Source organism: Magallana gigas, chromosome 3, assembly GCF_963853765.1.
Source record: "Magallana gigas chromosome 3, xbMagGiga1.1, whole genome shotgun sequence".
Lineage (NCBI taxonomy): Eukaryota > Metazoa > Mollusca > Bivalvia > Ostreida > Ostreidae > Magallana > Magallana gigas.
The window spans coordinates 512,145-539,687 of NC_088855.1; the positions used below are offsets into that span (position 1 = coordinate 512,145).

At 35.8% G+C, this 27,543-nt stretch overlaps 2 protein-coding genes across 8 annotated transcripts; one reads left to right on the top strand and one right to left on the bottom strand.

Annotated features, from left to right (window-relative positions):
- Positions 1–27,116, bottom strand: LOC105338497 (anoctamin-10). 6 transcript variants are annotated; one of them, XM_066077945.1, is made up of 14 exons: positions 26,969–27,116; positions 14,525–14,733; positions 12,010–12,145; positions 11,646–11,783; positions 9,598–9,720; positions 8,371–8,943; positions 8,016–8,071; positions 7,772–7,846; positions 6,213–6,422; positions 4,441–4,632; positions 4,022–4,156; positions 3,732–3,848; positions 2,561–2,584; positions 1–1,398 (listed from the first exon to the last, which is right to left on the bottom strand). In XM_066077945.1, the coding sequence occupies exons 2-14, from the start codon at positions 14,723–14,725 to the stop codon at positions 1,333–1,335; spliced, it is 2,046 nt and encodes a 681-aa protein (XP_065934017.1). In that variant the 5' UTR covers positions 14,726–14,733; positions 26,969–27,116; the 3' UTR covers positions 1–1,332. The 6 variants fall into 6 exon arrangements, with proteins under 6 accessions (XP_065934017.1, XP_065934015.1, XP_065934019.1 ...); XM_066077943.1 differs by lacking the exon at positions 26,969–27,116 and adding an exon at positions 15,334–15,466; XM_066077947.1 differs by lacking the exon at positions 26,969–27,116 and adding an exon at positions 15,302–15,320.
- LOC105338498 (carboxypeptidase N subunit 2) lies at positions 15,446–24,252 on the top strand. Of its 2 annotated transcripts, none has more exons than XR_901809.4 (2): positions 15,446–15,586; positions 23,847–24,252. XR_901809.4 is itself a non-coding variant. In XM_011443656.4 (2 exons), the coding sequence occupies exon 2, from the start codon at positions 16,446–16,448 to the stop codon at positions 18,240–18,242; it is 1,797 nt and encodes a 598-aa protein (XP_011441958.3). In that variant the 5' UTR covers positions 15,447–15,586; positions 16,438–16,445; the 3' UTR covers positions 18,243–20,106. The 2 variants fall into 2 exon arrangements, 1 of the variants encoding a protein (XP_011441958.3); XM_011443656.4 differs by lacking the exon at positions 23,847–24,252 and adding an exon at positions 16,438–20,106 and having other exon boundaries at positions 15,447–15,586.
- Positions 27,117–27,543: the final 427 nt, after the last annotated feature.

A 27,543-nucleotide genomic window follows, 5' to 3' on the forward strand; every position in this document is an offset into this window, starting at 1 on the left:
TTGAGCTTTCAAGTTTAATTGTTTTTTTATAAATAAACAGATAATATATTCTATAAAAATTTGGGTAAAGATAATTCAAAACACATGCTACTTACATTAAATACATGCCCAAACATCCCAAAGATTATTCACAATATTGCAAGATTGGATTTTGGGGTCCTAAACCCTCTAGACACACTTATCTAGTTAGTAGACTAGTATCTATTGAAACAAATATAAAACTACTATCTCTAAAGCTTTACATATATAACATATGATACAATTTACAAATTGAATATTTGAAAATTAACCTTTACCTCGATTTATCCAGGAATTTTTTATATAATATTTTGTTCCATGAAGATTTCCTAAAACAATCAAAAACATTTTCTACTTGATAAGATTGTAAATTCTTCACAAACTTTGCACATTGATTACAGAATCAAACTGGTACAATGGACACAACATGAAAGGACTGGACATACAAGACATATCACTGATGTGTAAACATGACATCGTATCAACACATAAATTGCACTTCTCTCATCCTGGACCACTAGATCATTCTGTATACTGGGTCTGAAATGTCTGAAAACTCTATTTTATTTTTTTATCATTTCCCTCTCACTATCAGTGGGTGAATTTAAGACAGGGCAAATTTAAAAGAAATTTCAAATCACTGTTTAATTAGGAGTTTATATTTCTTAATGTGTCCGGGTGAACTCCAGATAAGGTTTGTAAATGTAGATGGGCCAAAAAAATAACCAAGAGGCAAAAATAGCCTTGTATACAGTAGATATAAATAAACAGGTATGTATATGCTTCACCAACCATTACATCATATACCATAAACAACATACAGAAGTATATATATATTATGTGACAAGACATTCTGTATAAAAAGGAAGCTGTGTATTAGAAATGTCACATTGTAATTCAACAAAGCAATGTGATTGAGCACTTCCTGTCCTTAGACAATAAATTTAGATTTAGAAATATACAGCCAGAGACCAGCTCAAAAGAAATACATGACTTGTACTTTGTTCTTTGATATGCATTAAATTATCAAGAATAATTCATAAAATCAGGAAATACCCATCATACAAGTCAAGCTGAATAAACATTTTTTAAAAATATTAATATAATCTCTGAGAGAATTCACTGTGAGACATAATCCAAAATAATGTCTAAATTAGGTCCACATAAAGAGATCAAGAAATTAAAATGGTTGATTAATTTGGTTGTTTTTAAATTGAAATGGGATATATACTTTTCTGGGTTCCCAGTGAATCTCTCTCTCTCTCTCTCTCTCTCTCTCTCTCTCTCTCTCTCTCTCTCTCTCTCTCTCTCAATTCACTGAGATTTCTCCTTCAGTAGAGCGTCTATCTTCTCCTTGTCTGACTCGCTTCTGTGAATATGCTACAATAACAAATCAAACGTTACTTGTACAATATCTGCTAAATTTTCAAAATCATGGAAATGCATGAACTATCAGGCAGCCAATTGTATAATGGGATTTTGATTCTAAAATGCTTACATATATGAAGACAGTGTTTCATAATTTGTAAGGGATTTAAATTCCAGATTGAGAAAAATCCACAAAATCCATGAAAATTACACCATCAAGAAATCTAATGATTCTGTTTGTACTCAAATAATATCAGTTGCATATCAATTCTAATTCATCTTACATGCATATACTTCACAAGTTGCATGTCAATTCTAATTCATCCAATGATGCAAATATATCACTGACAGTACATGTATCTATTCATTAAGAAAGTTGTGAGACAGTACAGAAGCCTGGGGACGACATAGCTTTCAGGCTTGTGATCCGATTGGTCTGTGAATATTTACGTGTCCCTGACAACATGTACGAGGAGTGGAGTTTTATATACTAAAATTTGTATATGACCGTTTATAATTGGGATGTGACTCTGGTTAACAAGGAAAGATGTACTTGTCAAGGTAATATGGTATGAATTAACCTGATAGTGCTGTATAGGAGTAGAGATGTACTTGTCAAGGTAATATGGTATGAATTAACCTGATAGTGCTGTATAGGAGTAGAGATGTACTTGACAAGGTAATATGGTATGAATTAACCTGATAGTGCTGTATAGGAGTAGAGATGTACTTGTCAAGGTAATATGGTATAAATTAACCTGATAGTGCTGTATAGGAGTAGAGATGTACTTGACAAGGTAATATGGTATGAATTAACCTGATAGTGCTGTATAGGAGTAGAGATGTACTTGTCAAGGTAATATGGTATGAATTAACCTGATAGTGCTGTATAGGAGTAGAGATGTACTTGACAAGGTAATATGGTATGAATTAACCTGATAGTGCTGTATAGGAGTAGAGATGTACTTGTCAAGGTAATATGGTATAAATTAACCTGATAGTGCTGTATAGGAGTAGAGATGTACTTGACAAGGTAATATGGTATGAATTAACCTGATAGTGCTGTATAGGAGTAGAGATGTACTTGACAAGGTAATATGGTATAAATTAACCTGATAGTGCTGTATAGAAGTAGATATATATATATATATATATATGACTGTAACAAGCTTACCTTGTGTAAAGTGACCCCATAGTGCTGTGTAGCATATAGTAACAAATTTCTTTTACTGTTTTCTATTTCTTAGTTATATCATTAATCATATAGACAACAATTCAAGAAATGTTCCGGCAATTTAACTATTTCTCCACATATAAATTCTTTATTTTTGAAAGTTGCTTGTTTTTTTTAAACATTGCTATGTTCAATATTTAAATTAAATTTGACCCATTTAAATCATAGGGTTTTTAAGTTTCAGAATCCTCTTAACAGCCCTTTTTTGACGACACTATGTACGGTGAAACACACTTATAAATACCAAGAATGGAACATTTTGCTTTGTTTAAAGTGTAATTCATTATATCCATTAAGTGTTCATATATTTTTAGAGTAAAGGGGAATGACAATCACTTTGCTTTAAGGCTACATAAAATGAATTTGTAGATTCTCATCCCCGCCCACCCTTCTGAAAATGGCCCGCCCCAATGCATTTTATTTTATTTTTCAAAAAAAAAAAATGTAAAAAATTTGGGCTTGGTATACAAAATTTTTTAAACATTTAATGGCTGCCTAATTATGTGGATTGTCCTTTTGATTTCAGTCATGATTGTTATCATAAGGACACAAATGTCTTCGTGCATTAACAGTTGTGTTGAAATAAAATGGAATTAAAAGATTAAAATTGGGTTTGTGTAATCATGTAAGCAACAACAATTTAAAAGAATAGAACAGTTGTTATTTCTAGAACAAGAACATTGAAAAAGGTGTTTAAAAAAATAAAAAAATAATAAATAAAATTTGCCCCCCCCCCCCATCTTTTTTGCAAATCAGGATGAGAATCTAAATATTAATTTTATGTGGCCTAAGCATCATTTTATTATATGCATGTTCTCTAAAAGCATGTTTTACTGTATGTAGTTTAGGCCAAAAGAAATTATGTGTAATAATTGGTTTTCAGGCATCAGGTCAAATGCTCCTTCATCGATTAGTTTGATTGCATTTATATTGTAATAGAAAAATACTGATTTTTTTCATTTTAAAACTAAAATTTAAAAATTGAGTTTTATTCCCTTTTGCAACATTACCTGCCTGCCAAATTATATTTGAAAATATTAGGCCCGAGAATCAAAAAATTATTTTGTAGAGAAAGCAAACATGGCTGATGTTAGTGATCCTAGTAACAGACCTTTTCCTGTAGGGCCAGCTTGGACTGGTAGGCTATCTTGGCCAGCTCTATCTCCACCCACTTTGGCTGATCCGGTATCAGACAAGCCACGGCTACTTTGATAGCCAGGATTATATGCTGCAATGAAACATTTCTAACTTTGACTGTTGAAATAAAGATCCTGTTGATTGTTTTTTGTACTGAAATCTAAAATTCACAAATATGCATTTCAAGAGTAAATCAACAGAGAAAGAAAACTGATGTTAAACATATAAAACATATAAGCATTTACTCATTACTGTGGTTCATACCTCCACCGCCACAAAGATGAGGACGATGTTGACAGCTGTGATGTCAGAGGGCAGAAGTTTCCGGACCTCAGGGTTCATCCCGATCAGTGCACAGTTTGTCATGACGGCCATGATGCTTATCAGTTCAAAGGCGACCTGCCGAATCAATGACATCATCAAATATAATGAAGAGTATGAAAACACCTAGTGTGAACAAACTTCACAGTTTAAATTAATATTGATGGCACTTTGTTGTCTTGACAGCCATGACACCGAACTCAAAAGCAACCTGCCAAAACAGTGACGTTATCAATGATGTGCAGTAGATTAGTGATTAGTGATCATGTTTTTTCTTGATTAAGCACTTCAATTGATAGAACTTTTGATTAATAGTACATATCAGTTTATAGGACTTTTGAAAGTAACTGATCTATACAGACCTGCCAGGCCCCGATATTAGAAGCTGACTCAGCAAAAGGTCTCTGGAAGATGTTGACCATCTTAAAGGCATCAGACCGAATCTCTGTCACATTGTTGATCAAAGCCCAGAGAGCAGCCAGAGGAAATGCGGAAGAGAAGAGGAAGACATAGCCAAACTGCAGAAACATCTCCAAGTAGTCATCCATTGTACCCTGACAAAATAATACTCATGAGTTTTAGTTACTGGTACATGAAGTAAGCACAGGTAACACAGAACATAAAGGTGTATCAAGCTTTGATGTTCATCTCTTGATCATCTAGTGTACATAATAATTCACTTTCCTGACAGTACACACTGTATACATATACTATACAGTACCTCCATTGTACCTTGACTGAACATATACACTGTACATCTAGATTTAAAAGTACATAAAGAAATAAACACTGTACACATAGACTATATATACTGACACACAGACTGTACAAAAAGACTGTATGTCTACATTTTGAATATGTACAGTACGTATTATTCGCCTCGCCAGGTATGAAATTTACTAACCAGGTATCATCCCGTACCTGGTCACTACATGACTATGTAACAATTATATCTTAGTTACCGACTGCCTTTGTGTAAATGACATAAAGGTAATTAAACAATGAAAATCAAGCCTTTCATAAGCAAGTTACAAGTTTCAATTTGGGTACAAAACCTGACGTCACAATACTCTAAAAATGAAGTCATAATGCTCAAAGGGGGTAATATTTCGTACTGACTGTGTATGGAATATACATAGTCTCCACATGACTCATGTTAACCAATGATTTCCTTACAAATTAACAGGAGGTAAGATATGAACAGATACACTATACACAAAAACAGAACATGGGTATAGACATAGACTCTAGACATAGACACACATAAAATAGTATGTGTAGACAGTACAAATTGACTGAACATATACACCTGCATAGTACATACACTGTACATATACACCTACATAGTACATATACACCTACATAGTACATATGTACATACACTGTACATATATACATACACTGTACATATATACATACACTGTACATACATACATACACTGTACATATATACATACACTGTACATATATACAAACACTGTACATATATACATACACTGCACATATATACATACACTGTACATATATACATACACTGTACATATACACCTACATAGTACATATACACCTACATAGTACATATGTACATATATACATACACTGTACATATATACATAAAGTGTACATACATACATACACTGTACATATATACATACACTGTACATATATACATACACTGTACATACATACATACACTGTACATATATACATACACTGTACATATATACATACACTGTACACGCACTGTACATATATACACACACTGTACATATACACCTACACTGTACATATACACCTACATTGTACATACACTGTACATATACACCTACATTGTACATACACTGTACATATACACCTACATTGTACATACACTGTACATATACACCTACACTGTACATATACACCTACATTGTACATACACTGTACATATACACCTACACTGTACATATACACCTACATTGTACATACACTGTACATATACACCTACACTGTACATATACACCTACATTGTACATACACTGTACATATACACCTACACTGTACATATACACCTTCATTGTACATACACTGTACATATACACCTACACTGTACATATACACCTACATTGTACATACACTGTACATATATACCTACATTGTACTCTTCCATCTCACTCTCCATCCCGGCCTGTTTCTGGACTTCTTCTGTCACTTCTCCGTTGAAGTACTCCACTTTCTGGAGTGCATCCTGTTTTTTCATCGAAGCATCCACCTGCTTCTTCCGTCGCGTCAGGAACAGGAATGGCACCATGGCCTCCTGCACCTGACCAATCAGCTGCTGTGTTATAAGAAGGGCCGCCAAATGCTGAAAGTCGATTAACAAAGAAACACAAAATTAGGACCTATGAGCTGCTGTGTTATAAGTGGGGCCGCCAAATGCTGAAAATCAATGAACAAGGAAACACAAAATCTAGAGCTATCTTTAACAGTTAGAATTTGGAGTTATCAATCTGGAGACAAACTGATGCAGGGTTGTCTCTAAGACCCGGGAGGCGGGGAATTCCCCCACGTATAATGCCTCAATTACCCGGCTATTTTTGCATTTCAAACACAATGTAGCTATAAGCAAGACCCCCAGACCCCCCTTCTACTTTTTGATTTCCTCCTCCTACTTCAATTTTTAGAGACAACCCTGCTGATGGGTATTGAGACATATTAACCTGATGGCGGATTGAATGTAAAAAGGCTGCCAACTGACAAATATCATAGAAAAACCCTGAAATGAGGCCACATAAAATTAATATTTACTAATAGATTCACATCCTGATATGCAAAAATACGGGGCGGGTGGGCAGATTTTATTTATTATTTTTTAAAAACACCTTTTTCACCATTCATGTTCTTGAAATAACAACTGCTCTATTCTTTAAAATTGTTGTTAATGCTAATATGAGTACACAAACCCAATTTAAATCTTTTGATTCCATTTTATTTCAACTTTACTGTTCATGAACAAAGACATTTGTATCCTTATGATAACAATCATGACTGGAATCAAACAGTAATCCCCAAGTTTAGGCAACCCTTAAAATGTTTTGAATTTTTTGTATACCGAACACAATTATTTTTCTCAAAATAAAATAAAATGCATAGGGGTGGGCCATTTTCAGAGGGGCGGACAGGGATGAGAATCTAAAAATAAAATTTATGTGAACTAACATGTAATGTGTTGATGGATTCGTCACTTAGTAGGTCAAAAAATAATGTATAAAATTCCCTCAAAATTTAACATAAAATTGATGAGAGATTTTAGTCTTACGACAGTTTAGAGAATGGATGTACAACGTCTTTTAATTATTGATTTCTCCAAATTTATACAAAACACTTCATGCAAGACAATGATGTTTGACAATTTAGCAAAACAAAACTCAATTTATATTGTGGCTAGTTTTCAGTTAAGCCATAAACTGATTTATGTACTGTGGAATCATTTAAATTCGTGGGGGCCAATTTTCGTGGATTGTGTGTTTTTTGCTTTTTCGTTGGGGTGTAAATTCGTGGGTGCGTCCGTTTTCAGTTTCAGTAACGAATATAACTCTTCCTAAATTTGTTTTCGTTGAGGATGTAAATACGGAGGGCTACCCACAAATACCACGAAAATTGAGCCACCACCAATTCTAATGATTCCACAGTATACAGACAAATTTTACTCACACTTCGTAGGAGGGCCATGTCTTGGATGTAGAAGGCCACATAGAACAATGAAATGAAGCAGTTCACAAAGTCAAACTGAAAAAAGATTAAAGTTTATAGTTGAAACATGTCCAACATATACAATTAATTGATTTGAAACATCGCACTTAGCACTTACATGTATTATAACAGATATGCATTTTCACAATAGATTATCTATTTAATTGAATGTATTTAAAATGAAAATGAAACACAGATGACTCACCAAAATAAGTTTGACAATCAAATGATTGTCATAAGCTGACTGAAGTCTGTGGTTTTCTGTTGAGGTAAAATATTCTGTCAGATAACTTGTGTCCATACATAAGTAAGAAGGCAATTTGTTAATTGTACCTCACATGTTATTCTTCCATGAGAATTTCGCAGGAAAAGAACACTCACATATATCATTTATACTTGAGAAATTATGATGTTAAATTTATCAATGTCATCCAAATTTCAATGTAGTGAATTTTATGTTAAATGCATTTATAATATTTAGTATATGTATGACATAAAATTCATGTGAGAAAATTTCCGTTATCTGGCTAATCAAAGGTATGAACTGGTTTTATACTTACCCCAGTCATTGAGCTTCTTGGCGACCTTTCTATAAATAGAGTTGACAATGCCTATAAGTACAGCGTAGATGACAGTAGGTAAGTACAAGACAGAGAAATTGACCCATGATTTCTCTGATGCATACTTCTTGTCTGCCCATTCCTGCATCACAAAGTACCCCAACATGATGTAGAAAGCAATGCCAAGGGCCACAGAAACAATTGGCACCGTCACACAGTAAAACCGAAAACTACGCTTCCACTTGGGGAAAACCGGTTCTGGTTTTCCAGTGACTGGGTTTTCTCCAAGCGTGCCAAAATAGTTAGCTCTAGGTTCGTCGTATGTAGAGGAAACCATATCTATAGTACCCCAGCGATAGGATAGCTCAGAGCAGTACCGCTTCCAGACCTCTAAGAAAATAGTGGCCCAGATCAAGTTGAACACAGCAAAGATGGCCTCCCTGTACATGCTTTGCCAGGAGGTGATGAAGTAGATGATTCCAATGAAGGCGGGCGGGATCAGAGCAATTGTGTAGTAACCCAGAAAGGCAAAGTACAGGGCTATCTTCTCCCCGAAGTAGTGGCGTATATCATCTAATGATAGAAAAAATTATACAGACATTCTGCTTATTGTCATACAGCACTTTTTCAATACAAAAGTTTTAATAAAAATCAAAAATTTCATTTTTTTTTTTTAGATCTTTAAAACACAGCATTCACCAGTTATAATTTTATAAGATACTTATAAACTGCCTATAGAGAAGTAGAACTCTTTGATTTTATATGTAATGGTTTTGTACACACCTATAGGCTGTTCTTTGATTTATACGTAATGGTTTTGTACACACCTATAGACTGTTCTCTGGTTTTATATGTAATGGTTTTGTACACACCTATAGGCTGTTCTTTGATTTATATGTAATGGTTTTGTACACACCTATAGGCTGTTCTCTGATTTATACGTAATGGTTTTGTACACACCTATAGACTGTTCTCTGGTTTTATATGTAATGGTTTTGTACACACCTATAGGCTGTTCTCTGGTTTATATGTAATGGTTTTGTACACACCTATAGACTGTTCTTTGGTTTTATATGTAATGGTTTTGTACACACCTATAGACTGTTCTTTGATTTATACGTAATGGTTTTGTACACACCTATAGACTGTTCTCTGGTTTTATATGTAATGGTTTTGTACACACCTATAGACTGTTCTTTGATTTATACGTAATGGTTTTGTACACACCTATAGGCTGTTCTTTGAAGATTCGTTTTATCTGATACCAGTCTGCCCCGAGTTTTTTCAGATCCTCAGGTTCATGGAGAGGATACATCTTGGTTATGATATCTCGACTGAGATACTTTTTCACTGTAAACAAATTTATAACAACGAAATGAAATAAAGACAATTGTACATACAGATACTGTATAAACAAATCAGAAATGAAACACTGTTTTTAAAAATGACATAATACTTTTGGGACAAATGCCAGTTGACAGCTTATCTCCAGTTTGATTTTATTGTAGCCTGAGATACTCATATATGCTCTTGCCTGACACAGTTTACTGTAATTTTGTCATAGCCTGAGATATATGCATATGCTATTGCATGACACAGTAAACTCTTGCTTGACACAGTCTGATATTGTCGTAGCTCATGATACACACATATGCTCTTGTCTGACACAGTCTGATATTGTCGTAGCTCGAGATACTCACATATACTCTTGTCTGACACAGTCTGATATTGTCGTAGCTCGAGATACTCACATAACTCTTGCCTGACACAGTGTGATATTGTCGTAGCTCGATATACTCACATATGCTCTTGTCTGACACAGTCTGATATTGTCCTAGCTTGAGATACTCACATATGCTCTTGCCTGACACAGTCTGATATTGTTGTAGCTCGAGATACTCACATATGCTCTTGCCTGACACAGTCTGATTTTATCTTAGCTCGAGATACTCACAAATACTCTTGCCTGACACAGTCTGATATTGTCGTAGCTCGAGATACTCACATATACTCTTGCTTGACACAGTCTGATAATGTTGAGCTCGAGATACTCACATATGCTCTTGTCTGACACAGTCTGATATTGTTGTAGCTCGAGATACTCACATATGCTCTTGCCTGACTCAGTCTGATATTGTTGTAGCTCATGATACACACATGTGCTCTTGTCTGACACAGTCTGATTTTATCTTAGCTCGAGATACTCACATATACTCTTGCCTGACATAGTCTGATATTATCGTTGCTCGAGATACTCACATATACTCTTGCCTGACACAGTCTGATATTGTTGTAGCTCGAGATACTCACATATGCTCTTGCCTGACACAGTCTGATTTTATCTTAGCTCGAGATACTCACATATACTCTTGCCTGACACAGTCTGATATTGTCGTAGCTCGAGATACTCACATATACTCTTGCTTGACACAGTCTGATAATGTTGAGCTCGAGATACTCACATATGCTCGTCTGACACAGTCTGATATTGTCGAGGCTCGAGATACTCACATATGCTCTTGCCTGACTCAGTCTGATATTGTTGTAGCTCGAGATACTCACATATGCTCTTGCCTGACACAGTCTGATTTTATCTTAGCTCGTGATACTCACATATACTCTTGCTTGACACAGTCTGATAATGTTGAGCTCGAGATACTCACATATGCTCTTGCCTGACACAGTCTGATATTGTCGTAGCTCGAGATACTCACATATACTCTTGTCTGCCACAGTGTGATATTGTCGTAGCTCGAGATACTCACATATGCTCTTGCCTGACACAGTCTGATATTGTCGTAGCTCGCGATACTCACATATGCTCTTGCCTGACATAGTCTGATATTATCGTAGCTCGAGATACTCACATATACTCTTGCCTGACACAGTCTGATATTGTCGTAGCTCGAGATACTCACATATGCTCTTGCCTGACACAGTCTGATATTGTCGTAGCTCGAGATACTCACATATGTTCTTGTCTGACACAGTCTGATATTGTTGTAGCTCGAGATACTCACATATACTCTTGTCTGACACAGTCTGATATTGTCGTAGCTCGAGATACTCACATATACTCTTGCCTGACACAGTGTGATATTGTCATAGCTCGAGATACTCACATATACTCTTGCCTGACACAGTCTGATATTGTCGTAGCTCGAGATACTCACATATACTCTTGTCTGACACAGTCTGATATTGTCGTAGCTCGAGATACTCACATATACTCTTGCCTGACACAGTGTGATAATGTCGTAGCTCGAGATACTCACATATACTCTTGCCTGTCCACAGTTTGATTTTGTCGTAGCCCGGGATGTGATCCTCCTCATCACTGGCTCGCACTGCCTCCATCTCATGAAGAATCAGCTTTTGTTTCTCTGCCGTCGTCAGGAAACTGTCCACATCCTCTATGTAATATGTAAAATTCTCTTGTAAAAGTAAATCTAGCAAGTCTTATCTACTGTTAATATAATTTAAAAAACTTAAGTATAAATTTCTGATCTTTTTCCAGCATACAATTTGATGAAAAAAAAATTTGAGGCCATGAATTCTATATTTTACTGAAACTGTTACTATAAATAACATACTGCTGTTACTTTAAATAACTTGCCAACATGACTATCAATAGCTCACCGATGCCCTTGAAGTTGGCCATGTCTTCAATGGAGAACTCGCGATAGTGGTTGTCTTTGTATATTTTACTGAGCCCTGTCATGTCCGCCGCAGTCAATAAGCGGCTGTTCTTCGCCCCAATATACAGCACAGTTTGCTGGAAAATTCAAGTGTGTTGAAGTCTCAAAAATCAATGTTGGTCATGAGCACATTGTCGAAGCTGGGTCTTACAGAATTTGTGTAAGCTTTCGTAGCAAAACTTAAACACAGAAGTCATCCCTAAAGAAAAGTGTTTCTCTACACCCATTAAACAGCTCTCTAATAACTTGCACTTTAAAGTTACTGGATCAATGCAAATTTTCTAAAGTTACTTTTAATTTCACTAATAAAAAATATTAAAACAAACAAAATCAAAATAAGGCTGACACAAATGCTCTGGTGACAAATTGTATTACCAGTACTTTTTCCTGTGTTACACTAAGATTCTTCCTTTCTAGTGACAATCAATTAAACAACAAACCACCAAACCTTACACTGTTAACAGGTTGAATATGCAATACATCATACTGAACTACGGGTAATAAAATGTACTAGTAAAATGTATCATCTAATAGGCATGCCATATTAGTGAAATGCCTCACAATAATACAAAAGTTAAAGTAGTACCATATTAGTACTACAGTAAGCCATAAAAAAAAACTAACCAGTAAAGCCAAAAATGAGAAAAGCACCAACAGTATAAACAGGTTATGCTGTGAAATCTCATTTATTGGTGGGGGTCAATGTTTGTGGGGAGCCAAACATGTCCTGGTTTGTGGGGACGTAATTTCGTTGGTAGCAGGTTCTATTTTGTTAATAAAAATTAAACAAATGCTTGTATATACGTACGTGGGGATGGTAATTTGTGGGCAAGGATTACCCATGAAAGCCACGAACATTGGTCCCCCATGAACAATGATTAGATTCCACAATATATGCATATGCCAGCCGATTTGCTAATTGTTCATTTTTTCTGCTTCACATATTATAATACTTGTTCTATACATGTATAAGAAACTCGAATCCATCTCTGAAGCCAAGAAATGAAAAATATGAACCAAAGCTAAAGACCATAATTCTGCTGAACAAAGTATAAAGGTCACATTTTTAGAAACTTGCACATGGTCAGAAATTCTACAAACAAAAGGCTGGTTACAGGTGAACTACTGAAGTTACAAACTGTTTCAGTATGTAACTATTTTGTACCAGTCAAAACACATGCTGTTATTGTTTCACATCAAAACCATCTCAGATTGCTCCTATAATATTTAGAGTGGAGAAGGTGGGGAGGGGCAGTTTATCATAAACAGGTACTTGTACTTGAATTTATGATAGTTAACATGCATTTTTTTTCATCATTTAAACCATTTATCTTCCCATTTGCCTATGTTTAATCTCAAATCTATTCCTTTGTCACTATGAATTTAATCCAATTGTATTCTTGTAGTACATTCCAATTCAATATACCTGTATTTAAGGAACTCTATATATTCTCTTTAAAAATTGTTAATAAAAATAGCCCTTCACTTGTGATGTAATATGGATTCATGAGAATTTATTTTAATGACCATTCTAAACAATGACAAACATTTTTACCAATTAAATTTCTTAAATTGCATTGCAGTTATGCCATATTGATAAAATGCCTAACAATTTGCTTAACAGTACAATCATATAGATTTATAAATATGACTGACTTTCACAATAGTAAAATTAAAGACCATTTAATACACAAATACATCAAAGAACATACACCTGAATCAAAGAATGTACACCTGAATCAAAGAATGTACACCTGAATCAAAGAATGTACACCTGAATCAAAGAATGTACACCTGAATCAAAGAATGTACACCTGAACTGTCATAGCTCTGTTTACTGAGCTAGACACAGCAGTAACACCTGTTGTAGGTAACAAGCTGTACAAGTAACACAAGAGATGGTGTAGTCATTGTGAATAAAGCCCAGAATGATTGTAGGCTGTGATGGAGTATATGGGCTTACAAGTCTCGCTAAAGGTACAGTTGTACAAGTCTGCATGCTGTCGTAGGTTACTCACCGACTCGGACTGTGAAAACAATAGTTAGCTTGACTGTAAGTCGTACACAAGTCTAACTTACAGGTTAAACTGATGACAAGTGCTAAATCTTGACACCTGAATTTATTTACCCTACTATCATAGCAAGCATATTGTAGTGAACTAATTCCCTAAATGATAAATAAAATAAAACTGTTCAGTTCTTTTCTGAAATCATAAATATTTGAAAACTAGAGACACACTCTTTTGAAAACAGATACTCTCCTTTGCACCCTTCACTAAGAAAATAATAAATAATACATTGTTTCAAGATCCAGAAAACCCTGTATCATAATCTATTTTTATTAAAAAACACTATTATATGCATTAGTCTGACTCTTGCAGAGGGGTTAAGATGGATCTTAAATCTTGATGTCCTTAACCTGATAGCCTATCTAATGTCTTTGACCTGTTACCTACCTTCTTGAAGGTCATCACCACGGCGCTGACCTCTAGGTCGGCCCCTCCAGAGGACTCTGAGGCCTGTAGCTTGGAGATCATCCATTCTATGGCCGGCTGTTTGGCTCCCACGGCAAACTCCAACACCACATAGGGACGGAACCGGGAGGGGGTCTTCTGGCGAAAAACACTCTGTAACCCCCTGGTCTCCTCCTCTCCCATGACTGAAACTGAAAGAAATGCCATCAAAAAGCTGTTCTGCAATACATGTATTTGTAAAATTCAGACACAGGAATTGTAAGTAAAATACATTTGGATTGAGCAAGCATTTCTATGTGTGCATGCACACTTGCTAATACTTATATGTTTATACAAGTTTAGCCACTGTGCAGCCACTTGAGTCTATGCAGTGTTAGAATGTTTTAACACCACGTACCAGTTATAATCTGAAAACAAGTTTAAGATGGTCAAGGTGGATTTATCACACATTTATATCTACATACCTACTGTTTATAGTACCGCACTATACACTCTACTCACACCTTTTAATGTTTGGAACACACAATCTACTACAGTCATGCACCGTTCATTAACAATTTGTGTTCAATATTCCATTAGCTCAAAAATGGGCGTGGTACATTTTCGCCCACAGCATTTTTGTCTCGGTCCGTGCAGGGTTGATAGATTTAATTTGTCCAACACTTGCATTAATTGTATATGTACACGCTTTGAGTGTTGTGTGTACGTATATCTACAGAGACATCAGCTGATCGACTGATGCTGCCATGTTTAACACACCTGTCTAATAAATTCGTTCATGTCAACATTACCTTTCACCTCGCGCTGCTCCATTCCAGCGCCACTCAAGCGGAACCGTACACATTCAAAAGATGGCGGATTCGTCCCGAGACAGAGACGGGTGACAAAATAAATGTACGCGGTATTCCGGAATATCGGATGGAATTCGGTCAGAATTATCTAGTGTTGACCCTGGGAGGATACAAGAAGAAAGATGTTCCCATATTTCTGTGATTTTGTATAACTCACCTGTTGTAGCGTGAACTCGTCCGCAGGTGCGAGAAGGTAAATTACCAGTCTCTTTGTTCTTAACTAACGCCAATCACGTACCTCAGTATTGCAAATATAACCAGTGTGTATCTGGAAACATTTATAAAGCCTTATAGTAAAGAGAAGTTTACAAAATAGCTGGAAAACGAAGCTTCAAAATGGCAATTTACAGATGATCAAGCAATTCATTTCTTAAAGGTACGGATCATGCTCTTCAAAATATTTTAGGTGTACATATAAAAGTGGCTTCTTTTTTATATCAAAACGGACACGTCACGAAGCTTTGAACCTAAATCTTTTTCCATGACATTACATTTATACGACATGATCGAAGCATCAACTGTCATTATGACACTGGACTTTACCAAAAGAATTTTGTCAAACACAGAAGTCGTCTCTTTTTCTGCACCTCTTTCCTGTGTGGCAGCTATGAGACATTCCCACTTTTGAAAGCATCAATTTTTTAGTGAAAAAAAATTAACTTGGGACAGTTTATAATTTATAAACCTATTTGCAATTTATAATTAACAAGGCATAATTTTGTGCGGGACAATTTTAAAAAGATGAGTTCCCTAAAAAGTGGCTTTGTAACAGTCTGACTAAAAGCGACCTTATTATTTCACTTTGCTGTACAATGAAATAAATGCATGGAGCTGGATTTAGTCCATCTGTGCATTTTACAAACCTAAATGTATAAGCAGTCTGCAGGCCTATAAATGTTTATTATAACTTATATTGTACTCGGAACAGAGACAACCCAATTTAAGTGATATCGTAGCCTAGCAAAAAGCTCATCAAACTATAATACTAATACTCATATCAAAGAGACTTTATTACACAGACTGTTAACATAATTTGATTTTCAGGTTCAGCCATGGGATTTCGCCAAGTGCTTCGACTTGTTGCTATTCTGGCGTGTTTACCGCTTGGCCAAGCTTGTCCTCAGTTCTGTCAGTGCCCAGGTACCAGTCAGACGGAAGTCAGGTGCCAGCAGGCGGAAATGAGAGACATCATGAGTGGGTTACCTCCCAAGACTTATAAGGTGGAGGTGAAGCAAACGTCTACAAACTATCTAACTCCGATCCACTTTAACTCCTCCCACAATCTGATTGAGCTGGAAATTTACGACGGATACATTAACGGGATAGAAGACAAAACGTTCTATCTTCTGAACAACCTCCAGATCCTGAATCTGACCAACAACCACCTCAGAATGATCTCCAAAGACGCCTTCCTAGGGCTGAACCGCCTCACAAAGCTAGACCTGTCCCACAACAATATTCAGAGCATCGACGAGGTCTTCTACAGCGTGGACAAGTTACAGACGCTGTACATCAACAGCAATTCCTTGACAGCCATTCCGAGCAAGGCTTTCCAGGCCCTCACACAGCTACGCTACCTTCAGCTGGACAGAAATGAATTCCAGAGTCTGATTGGAAACCCCTTTCAGGGTCTCTCTGTCTCCCTACAGATGCTGTTCATGAGGGGGTGTGGCCTAAACTCCATGTCCAGTGTCCTAAGTCTTCGTTCCTTGAATCTCCTCGACTTGGGAGAGAATTCTATATTTGAGATGCCCTCCAATTCTCAGCTTCGCTCGTCCTTTCCGAACCTGCGTAGTCTTTACTTGGACCACAACAAGCTGACTCGTCTCGCCGATGGTCAGTTCTCGGACATGAATCTTGACACACTAGATTTAGCTTATAACCAGCTGGATCAAGTAACCAATACCTTGTTCAACAGATTTAGAGTACATAACTTGAATCTATCCAGTAATGTAATTATCAACATTGGAGAAAAGGCATTCCAGCTCACAAAATCAGTGGGAAACCTAAATCTTGCCCATAACCCCATCGGAGCACTCTCACCAAAAGTGTTCCGTAATTTGTATGCTTTACGAGAGCTGAACCTCTCAGAATGTGCTTTAAACGGTTTAAGTGATGAACAGTTCAGGGATATTTATCTGATAAAGTTAGATATTTCTCGAAATTCTTTGCCATTTCTCTCCCAGGGTCTTCTGGATCACTTGACAATGATAAGCAAATTCTATATCAATGGTAACCCTTGGCACTGCGACTGTCGCATAGCTCCACTTAAGCTGTGGTTGGAGCAGCCCTGGCGGTGTAATGCAATGATGAACCCCGCGGAGTGTCAGCCTCCCACATGTATGTCCCCCGACACACTGGCTCAGCGACCTATCCTCGGTCTGACGGAGGCCGACATTGACACCTGTCAATCATCACAGCTCTCGGCGTCCACTGATATAGGAATGGTGGTGGGACTGGCTGTAGGGGGGGTATTCCTGCTCCTATTTGTGGTCATCATCATCTTTATACTCTGTCGGCGGAGACAAAATCAAAACAAACCAGGAGGACAATTTCATATCTGTAGGTCTCCTGCTTCTGACGTTACGAGTCATAATGAGGATTTTGAGAAATCATCGCATCATCATATCAAACCTTTCAATGATGGAGATCAAGTGTCCATTGAGTCAGACAAAAGCTTTGTTGTAAGGCATTTTTTTGAGACAATGGTGTCCACTGACCCTAGTGGAATGTCAAACCAACCAGAAAGAATGCGGAGGGATACATTTAGGACTACATACAGTGGTTCTAATCCCTCATTGGCTAGCTCTGCCTATAGCTATCCAATCGGAAGAGAGACAGCAATTTAATGTTTAGCGATATTTTCACGTTTAAATAATCAAGATGTCATATATTTTTTTTGATACTGATTTGAATATTGCCCCATATTGGGATGTGGTTACAACAGGGAAGTCTGTGGACTTCGTTTTGTCAAACAAATCATTGACAAACCCAAATTTAACAAATGTACTTAGCAAAGACACAGTTCAACAAAAATGTCAAATTCTTGACATATATTGTAAACCTACCTAGTACATATTTACTCAGTGCTCATACATTACATTACTAATATTGTAATGTACAACATGTACAAAGGAGTTTAAACTGAATGTTTACATTGTTATTTTTCACTGCGCAAGTTTATACAATTGTCAATTATTTTTATTTACAATGTGTGCCATGTTACAAATTTAGTCATGTAAAAATTAGGGATTCTCTATACAATAGTGAAAAATTTTGCATAATATTCAATATGTTGCATAAATTAAGGCGTGCATTTCAAGTTTATCTACCTCAATTTCAAAATAGGGTATGTGCCATTTCAACCCGAAAAAGTTGTCATAACAAAAAAACACTTATCAGTTAAACTTGCTCTTACTTAATAAAATAAGGAAAATGCAGTCAGATGAAGTTTACAAATATGTTTATGACTTGGTCTTATCTAAAGGATTGAAATTTCTGACATACACTAAGTGTAACACCTTTGTTTTTCTATTTTACATAAATGGAAAACTATGTTAATTTCCCAAAACCTAAAAATTGTATAGAGGGTCCTTACGAAATGTTTGCTATGCTAATGTTATGAGTTGCGAGAGTCATCAAACTTTTTCTCTATTTTTGTAGTCTTGTGAAAGTTTAACTGTGGTGCTTACTTAATTGAGACCATATCTGTCTATCTTACACTGTTTGTAAACTATATAGATAATGTTTGAACATAAAAGGTTCATATCATTAAGATACTCTTACCATAACCCACAACTACAAACAACTAAAAATACAGAATTTTTGTCTATATGATGAAAACTGTCGCATTTGTATTAATGTAGTAGAAATGGTTTTTTGCAGTCAGAAAATTATTTTCTTTTTAAAAAATACCAATTGTTAGCCAGTCAATTTTTTTTTATTTTTTACAAATTTTATGCTTTCATATTATAAGTCATGTGAAATATTCAAAATAACATAATAAAAAAAATTATTTTGGTATTTACACAAAGTTGTCTGTTTCTATAAGAATAAAATTTCAAAATACGTAACGGTTTCTGATTATCACAAAGGCAGAGGGCTGCAAGAAAAAGAGACGAGACTTGCTTTAAACACTACGGGCTACTAAAAGTGGCTGTAAAATATGACCTAGATCTTGAATAACATCTAGCTTTTTCAATTTGAGAGCACTGTCGAATTGGACTAGACTCAACAAACCTTTCCCTGAATTGATGTGAGCAATTTTGGTTTTCTTGGCCAAAGAATCGGTAGATATTGGATTTGAAGAAAGAACATCAAAGATGAAATAAAAATACTAGATTAAAATACTTTATAAAGGTCCTCAGTGGTTTCTTAATGAACATGATTAAATGGCAAATACTTTTTAAAATCATTTCCACTCAAACATATGACTTTGAGACCTAATATATGCAGTTAATAACAACAAATTTGTTCTAAAAATGTATTATCAACATATTTCATTGCTCCTATTAGAAGTTTTAAGTTATATCAATGGACTAAATTATAAAGAAAAAACTTTCAGAGGTAGTAATAGGTATTTGGGTGCAAGTTTTCTTGGGTTTTGCTTAATATATAAGCATGCAAGTATTTTTGGCCAATATATGTTTGAAAAAGATGATTTGTATAACATCTGCATGGGATAGAAATGTATCGCAGGCACCTGAACTTATACTTTTTAGCTCACCTGAGCTGAAAGCTCAAGTGAGCTATTCTGATCACATTTTGTCCGTCGTCCGTCTGTCCGTCCGTCCGTCTGTCTGTCTGTCCGTCTGTAAACTTTTTACATTTTGAACTTCTTCTCTAAAACTGCTTATCCAATTTCAACCAAATTTGGCACAAAGCATCCTTATGGGAGGGCAAATATAAATTGCAAAAATAAAAGTCCGATCTGTATTCAAAGCGGAGAAAACCTTGAAACTGTAGAAAAAGGGGGGTGCATTTTTAAAAATCTTCTTCTCAAGAACTACCGAGGCAAATTCAACGTAGTTTAGCATAAATTATCCTTATGGGAAGGAAAATATAAATTGCAAAAATTAAGGGGTAATTTTGTTTCAAATCTAAGTTATTACGAAAATAATAATAAAGGAAAGGCGTGTTTCAATCAGTTTAATAGCATCGGGCTCGGCATCCGATAAAATGGGTAGGCAAGACTTGGCCTGGGCAAAACAAAAGATTGGCAGTTATTAATCTGCCAATCTCATTAAAATTTCAGGATATTTGATAGACTAGTATATTTGTATTCGCTGTAGATATTGCTGCAAAATAATGCGTATTTGGAATTGACGATTGCCGATCTGCCCCGGCATTTATTTTGCCACGGCCCCATTTTACCAAGACTCGTATTCCATACTTCTAAAACGAGGTTCTTTGTTTAAAGCAGCCATGACATTATACGAAAAAGGGTCGATCTGACTATGATGAATTTGCTTGTTGTGCAACAGTTCGCGTATGAAGGGAAATTTTGAAACATGAAAAATATATTGGTGCCGATTTTGTGAAGTAAATTGAGGCTAAATATTTCAATGCGTTGACAGTTTTCACACATGATGTTGGTGTTAGCTTGTTCTGATTTTCGTTTCGTTTTCATTTTTTATGCTTTGTAACCTGGAAACTATCGTCTGTATTTCGTGATTTTTACGTATCAAATCAAACAGAGACTTCGGTAAATCAAACAGTTACGTTAACTGTTTACCTGCGCAAATTAAGCAAAATCTGATGTAGGGGTACTGAAATACAATTCATTCTATCGGTAATTCGGCATTATCTTTTGCGTAATGGTAGATTAATGCAATAGGTTTTGTTGAGATGCTCGACATTTTCTCTAGTTTATTCAGTTTAAATAGAGTTTGATATCGCTTACGGAAATATGTAGGTATATACATGTATATATATAATTCATTATACATGTAGTGCATGTTTCTTGTGTTTAATTGTTTACAATTTCTATTTACTAACCATATTTGAGTGTTAAGCTTCGAATTATAAGCGAGATACAGAGATTAGCTCACAATTCTATGTTTGTACACAGATCTTAAAAGCTAAAGATTAAAAAAGTAACAAAAATTGTCAATATTTATTACGAAAATTTTCAAAATCTGTTCTTCCAGAAACCAACTTATTGAATTGTAAACTTAACCTTTTTAGCTCACCTGAGGATTGGGCCACAATGGGGGGGGGGGGGGGGGTCGAAGTTTAACAAGTGAATATATAGATTAAATCTTTAGAAATCTTCTTCTCAGAAACTAATCGGCCAGGAAAGCTGAAACTTGTGTGGAAGCATCCTCAGGTAGTGTAGATTCAAAGATGTGAAAAACATGACCCCTGGGGGTAGGGTGGGGCCACAATGGAGGGTCGAAGTTTAACATATGAATATAAAAAGTAAATCTTTAATAATCTTCTTCTCAGAAACTAATCGGCCAGGAAAGCTGACACTTGTGTGGATGCATCCTTAGGTAGTGAAGATTCAAATTTGTGAAAATCATGACCCCCAGGGGTAGGGTGGGGCCACAATGGGGGATCGACGTTTTACATAGGAATCCACAGTAAATCTTTAAAAATCTTCTTCTCAGGAACTATTCAGCCAGGAAAGCTGACACTTGTGCGGATGCATCCTCAGGTAGTGTAAATTCAAAGTTGTGAAAATCATGACCCCCGGGGGTAGGGTGGGGCCACAATGGGGGATCGAAGTTTAACATATGATTATATACAGTAAATCTTTAAAAATCTTCTTCTCAGAAACTAATTAGCCAGGAAAGCTAAAACTTGTGTGGAAGCATCCTCAGGTAGTGTTGATTCAAATTTGTGAAAATCATGACCCCTGGGGGTAAGTTTGGGCCACAATGGGAGGTCGATGTTTTACATAGGAATAAACAGAGTTATTCTTTAAAAATCTTCTTCTCAGAAACTAATCAGCCAGGAAAGCTGAAACTTGTGTGAAAGCATCCTCAGGTAGTGTAGATTCAAAGTTGTGAAAATAATGATCCCCAGGGGTAGTGTGGGGCATCAATGGGGGGGGGGGGGTGTCAAAGTTTAACAAAGGAATATATAGGGCAAATCTTTAAAAACTAATCAGCCAGATGATTCTTTATAATTGTTAAGACTTTGGCCCCAGGACAATTCTTTGGCCTCACGAGAAGGTTCAGAGTTTGATGTACGTTTATATCCCATATATAAACTATTGTTACGGATCTTTTTTAGAACTGCAATACTCAACATATGATATGGCTATAAAATCATCCTGTTAGAAAAGGGACTAATGATTATAAAAATAAGAATATCCAGGGGAAAATGGATTTTATTTATACAGGATTTACATGAATTATTGTACATTGTCCAGATAGTTTGTATTATGACTCCATTGAGCTGATTTTATCATACCTATTGTTCCTCAGGTGAGCGATGTGGCCCATGGGCCTCTTGTTTTTCTTATAATAAAAAATATGGAGGGTATATATAATCTTTTATCATGAGAAAAGTATATAATGTCAGGTGCCTGAGAAATGTGTATACTGGTATTTTCTGTAATGTTAGGAAATACTAATTGACTTTCTTACACTGTAGCTCAGCAGATCAAAAGCCTTGAATTTTGTTCTCTAAATCCAAGGAATTTAAGTCAACAATTCATGGTTTTTCTAATAAATGAACCAACCTTATCAAGGACAGATAAAAGCAATACTAGTCTTATGTCTCAATGTTATCAAAGAAGTTGGATGAGTTTTCAAGCCTTGGATGCTATCTCTCTGGGAGTGTCTATAATCTGACTTCAAAGTACATGTCTTACATACATCTAGTAATCTGAAAAAAAAGACTTGAAGAACAGGAAGCCAAGTCTTGCCTTAATAGAATGATAAAGATTTGTTTGTTCAAACCATGATCCTATCAGTTAAAGACAGACAACAACAGGGCATCAATATTGTTACAATAACAAAAGGAATGGTTATCAAAAATTATTCTTGAAATCATTGATAGTTAGGAGGGCTCTCAGGTGAGCGATATGGTCTGCAGGCCTCTTGTTTAATTGCAGAAACTCTGCATGTGTGTTTAAACTAAAACCTCTGACCTGGGATTTCAGTTTCAGTAACTGCATGTTCCAAAATCTATATTTTCTGTCAACTATTTAGTCCAACCTGACATGAATGCCCTTCATAAAGCATTGGCATCAACAGCTTTCACAGCATTGATTGCATCACTAGTTATAAAATATTGACTTAATTTTCAATAAGATTAATAGTAAAAGGTGTGCTGTGTGATTATGAAGTTTGTTGGCCAAGGACATTACATTTTCAACTCTTTATTAATCATATATCTAAAACAAAAATTACAATCTAATCCATAAACAAACTGATCCTCAAAACCTAACATGAATTGATGATTGCTTATAAGTCGCATGCCTTTGTCATCTTCTTCTGCAGATTCAGTGGAGGGAGTGAAGCCGACCACCCTACTTCTTCTCTTTGAGTAAAACATCCTAGTTCTGTCCATACTGAGGACTGGTTGTATGTACTGTGGACTTTTGAGACCGTGCAGACGTTCCATTTCCCCGATACTGTGGACTTGTGAGACCGTGCGGACGTTCCATTCCCCCGATACTGTGGACTTTTGAGACCGTGCCGACGCTCCATTCCCCCGATACTGTGGACTTTTGAGACCGTGCCGACGTTCCATTCCCCTGATACTGTGGACTTGTGAGACTGTGCGGACGCTCCATTCTCCCAATACTGTACACTTGTGAGAGCGTGCCTACGTTTCATTCCCCCAACACTGTGGATTTGTGAGACCGTGCCGACTCTCCACTCGGCCTGCTGTCCACCACCATCACAGCTGTGATGGAGATAGAACTGGCTATTGGTGGAATTCTTCTTCTCCTTATTGTCGTCATCATCGTCTTCATCATCTGTTGGCGAAGGCAAAAACAAATCAAAGCAGGCCAAAAATTTCATCTTTGCCAGTCCCCTGGTTCTGCTGCTACAAGTCATAATGAGGAATTTGAAAAATCATCCAAACCCAAAGCCAAGCCTTCCAATGATGGAGATCAAGTGTCGATCCAGTCTGACAAAAGCTTTGTTGTGAGGCACTACTTTCAGACAATGGTGTCTACTGACCCAAGTGCAATGTGTAACCCACCGGAGAGGATGCGTAGGGACACACTGAGGACTACATACAGTGGTTCCAACACTTCGTTAGCTAGCTCTGCCGTCAGTATAATCGGGAGGGAGACAGCCATCTGACACATACTTCGGTGTTTCCATATCCAGAATCTCGTAACCCAGAGGACAAACGGTCCAGTTATTCCAAGTTGAATGCTGGTCATAACAATAGTCACAGCAATGTGTATGAATGTGCCAGCGTTTGTGAACTTCATTTCATATTTAATCTGTTTAATTGTGATACACAAATAACAGCAGTATTAACTTTGTCAATCACAGAACAGGAAGCTTTGATTCATGAAAATTAACACTGCAATGTAAACAAGCTTTTATACTCATTACTTTTATAAATATATCAAATTCACAACACAATGGTAATACAATCATTGATTTTGACACAAAGTATGCTAATCTTTCTGTTGCAATATACATGTCATAAGAAATTTATCTGACGTTGTTTACAATTTGATGAACTGCAATGTCTTTTATTCTATTATAATAGTACATGTAACAACGAGTTTATCACAGCATTCAACTTATAAAATGCCACATTTTAAATAAAATATATGATTTTACATGGATTTCTTTTATCCAGTTAATAATCTACGTTACTTGTACCAATGTGTGACCTTCACACATAATTAACTGTTTCTGATATAATGATACTGTACATTCTGTTGACAAGTTGTTCTTAGACTTCGCATAGCCCCCTAACTCTGTCACTTTCGGGAAATTCCTCGCCGTTTGAAATCGAGTGCGATTATGACTTCATTTTTTGCATGTCAAAAATCTTCAATCAAATGTTAACAATTTACAATGGTTAAATTTAAGAATGTGTGAAAAATAACAAAATTACACCTTGTTCATTTTATGCAACAATAATTGCGTAAAATCAGCTAACACTTTTTCACGGGTGCACTGAAATAACGGTTTTTCTGACACGCGGGCCTATTTGATTATTTACCGTGGTCAGTCATTTTAAGAGAGGTCAAGATGAAACATTCACATGTAATTTATTTTTCATTCAGGTTATTCATACATTTTTTTCAGTCCACAATATCGTTTATGCACTACACTTGATGATAACGTCAAATCGCTCATGCCGTAATTTTTGCCTTATACAGGGTTACAGATATATACGGTATGTCAGTATTTAGAATATGCTACATTTATTAAAAATGTAATAAATAAATTATATAATTATTAATATATTCATTATTGATGCGATATATTTGAAATATGTAAGGACATAAATCAAACGGCATCCATACATTCTGAAAAGGTAATTGTGATTGTTGTTACAAAGGCCCATTTTTTTATTCTGGCGATCATTTCACTTTGATTAAATGATATACAATTTTATATTGTATACACCGATTTTACTTAATTATAACTTGGCCTAGATAGAAGTTGAGTTTAAACTAAATTGATAATGTGTCTTCATTCCCTGGCGTATCATAGATCATGTGGGTGACAGAGTTAGGTTCATAAGTTATGATAGCGCGTGTGATAAACGTCGTATTCAGAGGGCTTATTTGAATAATAATAATAAAATTTTGGTTAATAATTTTATAAATTATAATGTTTCAGGTTATATTTTGTGATTGCAAATGATAAAAACCGCAAACAATAATTTGCAGAGAAACTCGGAATGTTTTCTGCTTATGGTGACAGAGTTTGGGTACTCCGGGATATTTATTTTCTAAAAGTTGATTCTTCATGATTATTCATGCATAGCTTACAGATCTTTGTATCAGCTTGCAACTTCACGAAAAACTGTTCCACATCAAGCAAAACATTCAAAAAAATTCCTGACATGACCTATGGCATTGAAATTCAAGAGTGTATATACCGGTAGACAACATGCATCCCTGGTGTCCTATGTTGACAAAGCATGACAAGTTAATTTATGTTATAATCTCGCTCCAAAAAATGAATACATTTTTTTCTGCAGAAATGTTTTGATATTTCCATCATTTTAAAATAATGCATGCATGTCCTTGGTTACCATGGTTATTAGATGTAATACAATGGTCCATAGAGGCTGGTCAAACAAGTGAAACACAATATTATTATTTACAGTACACCTATGTACAATACTAACCAGCATGAAAAGGGTTAATTTTTATCTTAAAATGTGTACTATCTAGTTGATATAAAAAGAATTGGGGAGAACCATTTAAATGTAATACATTAACTTATATTTATGACAATGAGTCAATATAAACCTGTATGGATTTATAATAGCTACAAAACATCCTGTTTCGATCCTATGTAAATATGTTTATCTTCAGCTGTTGGCGACCGAAATACAATTCATTATTTCATTATGCAAGCTTTCGTATGTTTTTCAATACGTTTTTCTTCCTTTACATTTAAACAGTTACCTTATTTTTATAAACAGTCCGCAGTATGTAAAGTTTACAAAGTTTTTACAGTTCCTGACCCGCATCCATCATCATCATCCAAAACAAAACGTATTGCGAACCCGACCAAAATTACAAAAAGTCGAATGCGCGGATCCAGGATTTCTTTCGGGGCCAATCCTTACTCCAAAAACCTTATTCCTTATTACCTAACCCAAAAATAATTTATAGCCAATACAACAAAGTTATAAAATATATATATATGCCAGCTTACAAAAAAACAAGAGGCCCATGGGCCACATCGCTCACCTGAGGAACAATAGGTATGATTGAATCAGCTAACCCTGTTAATATTTTTAATGGGCGAACGGGGCCCTTTCAGTTTGCCCCTGTAAAGCAACAACGTTATAATGATTCATTGTATGTACAATGGTGAACGTTCTTCTACGCTGTTAGCAATTTTGATATAGAAAAAAATGTTTTATTTCACTGTTTATTTTGATAGGATGGGTTGTCACATACCACCTTAATTTAAATTTGAATACTAGCTTAGGTGAAAGGGACGCTCAAAATTGACCAAATTCGCCGGGATACAA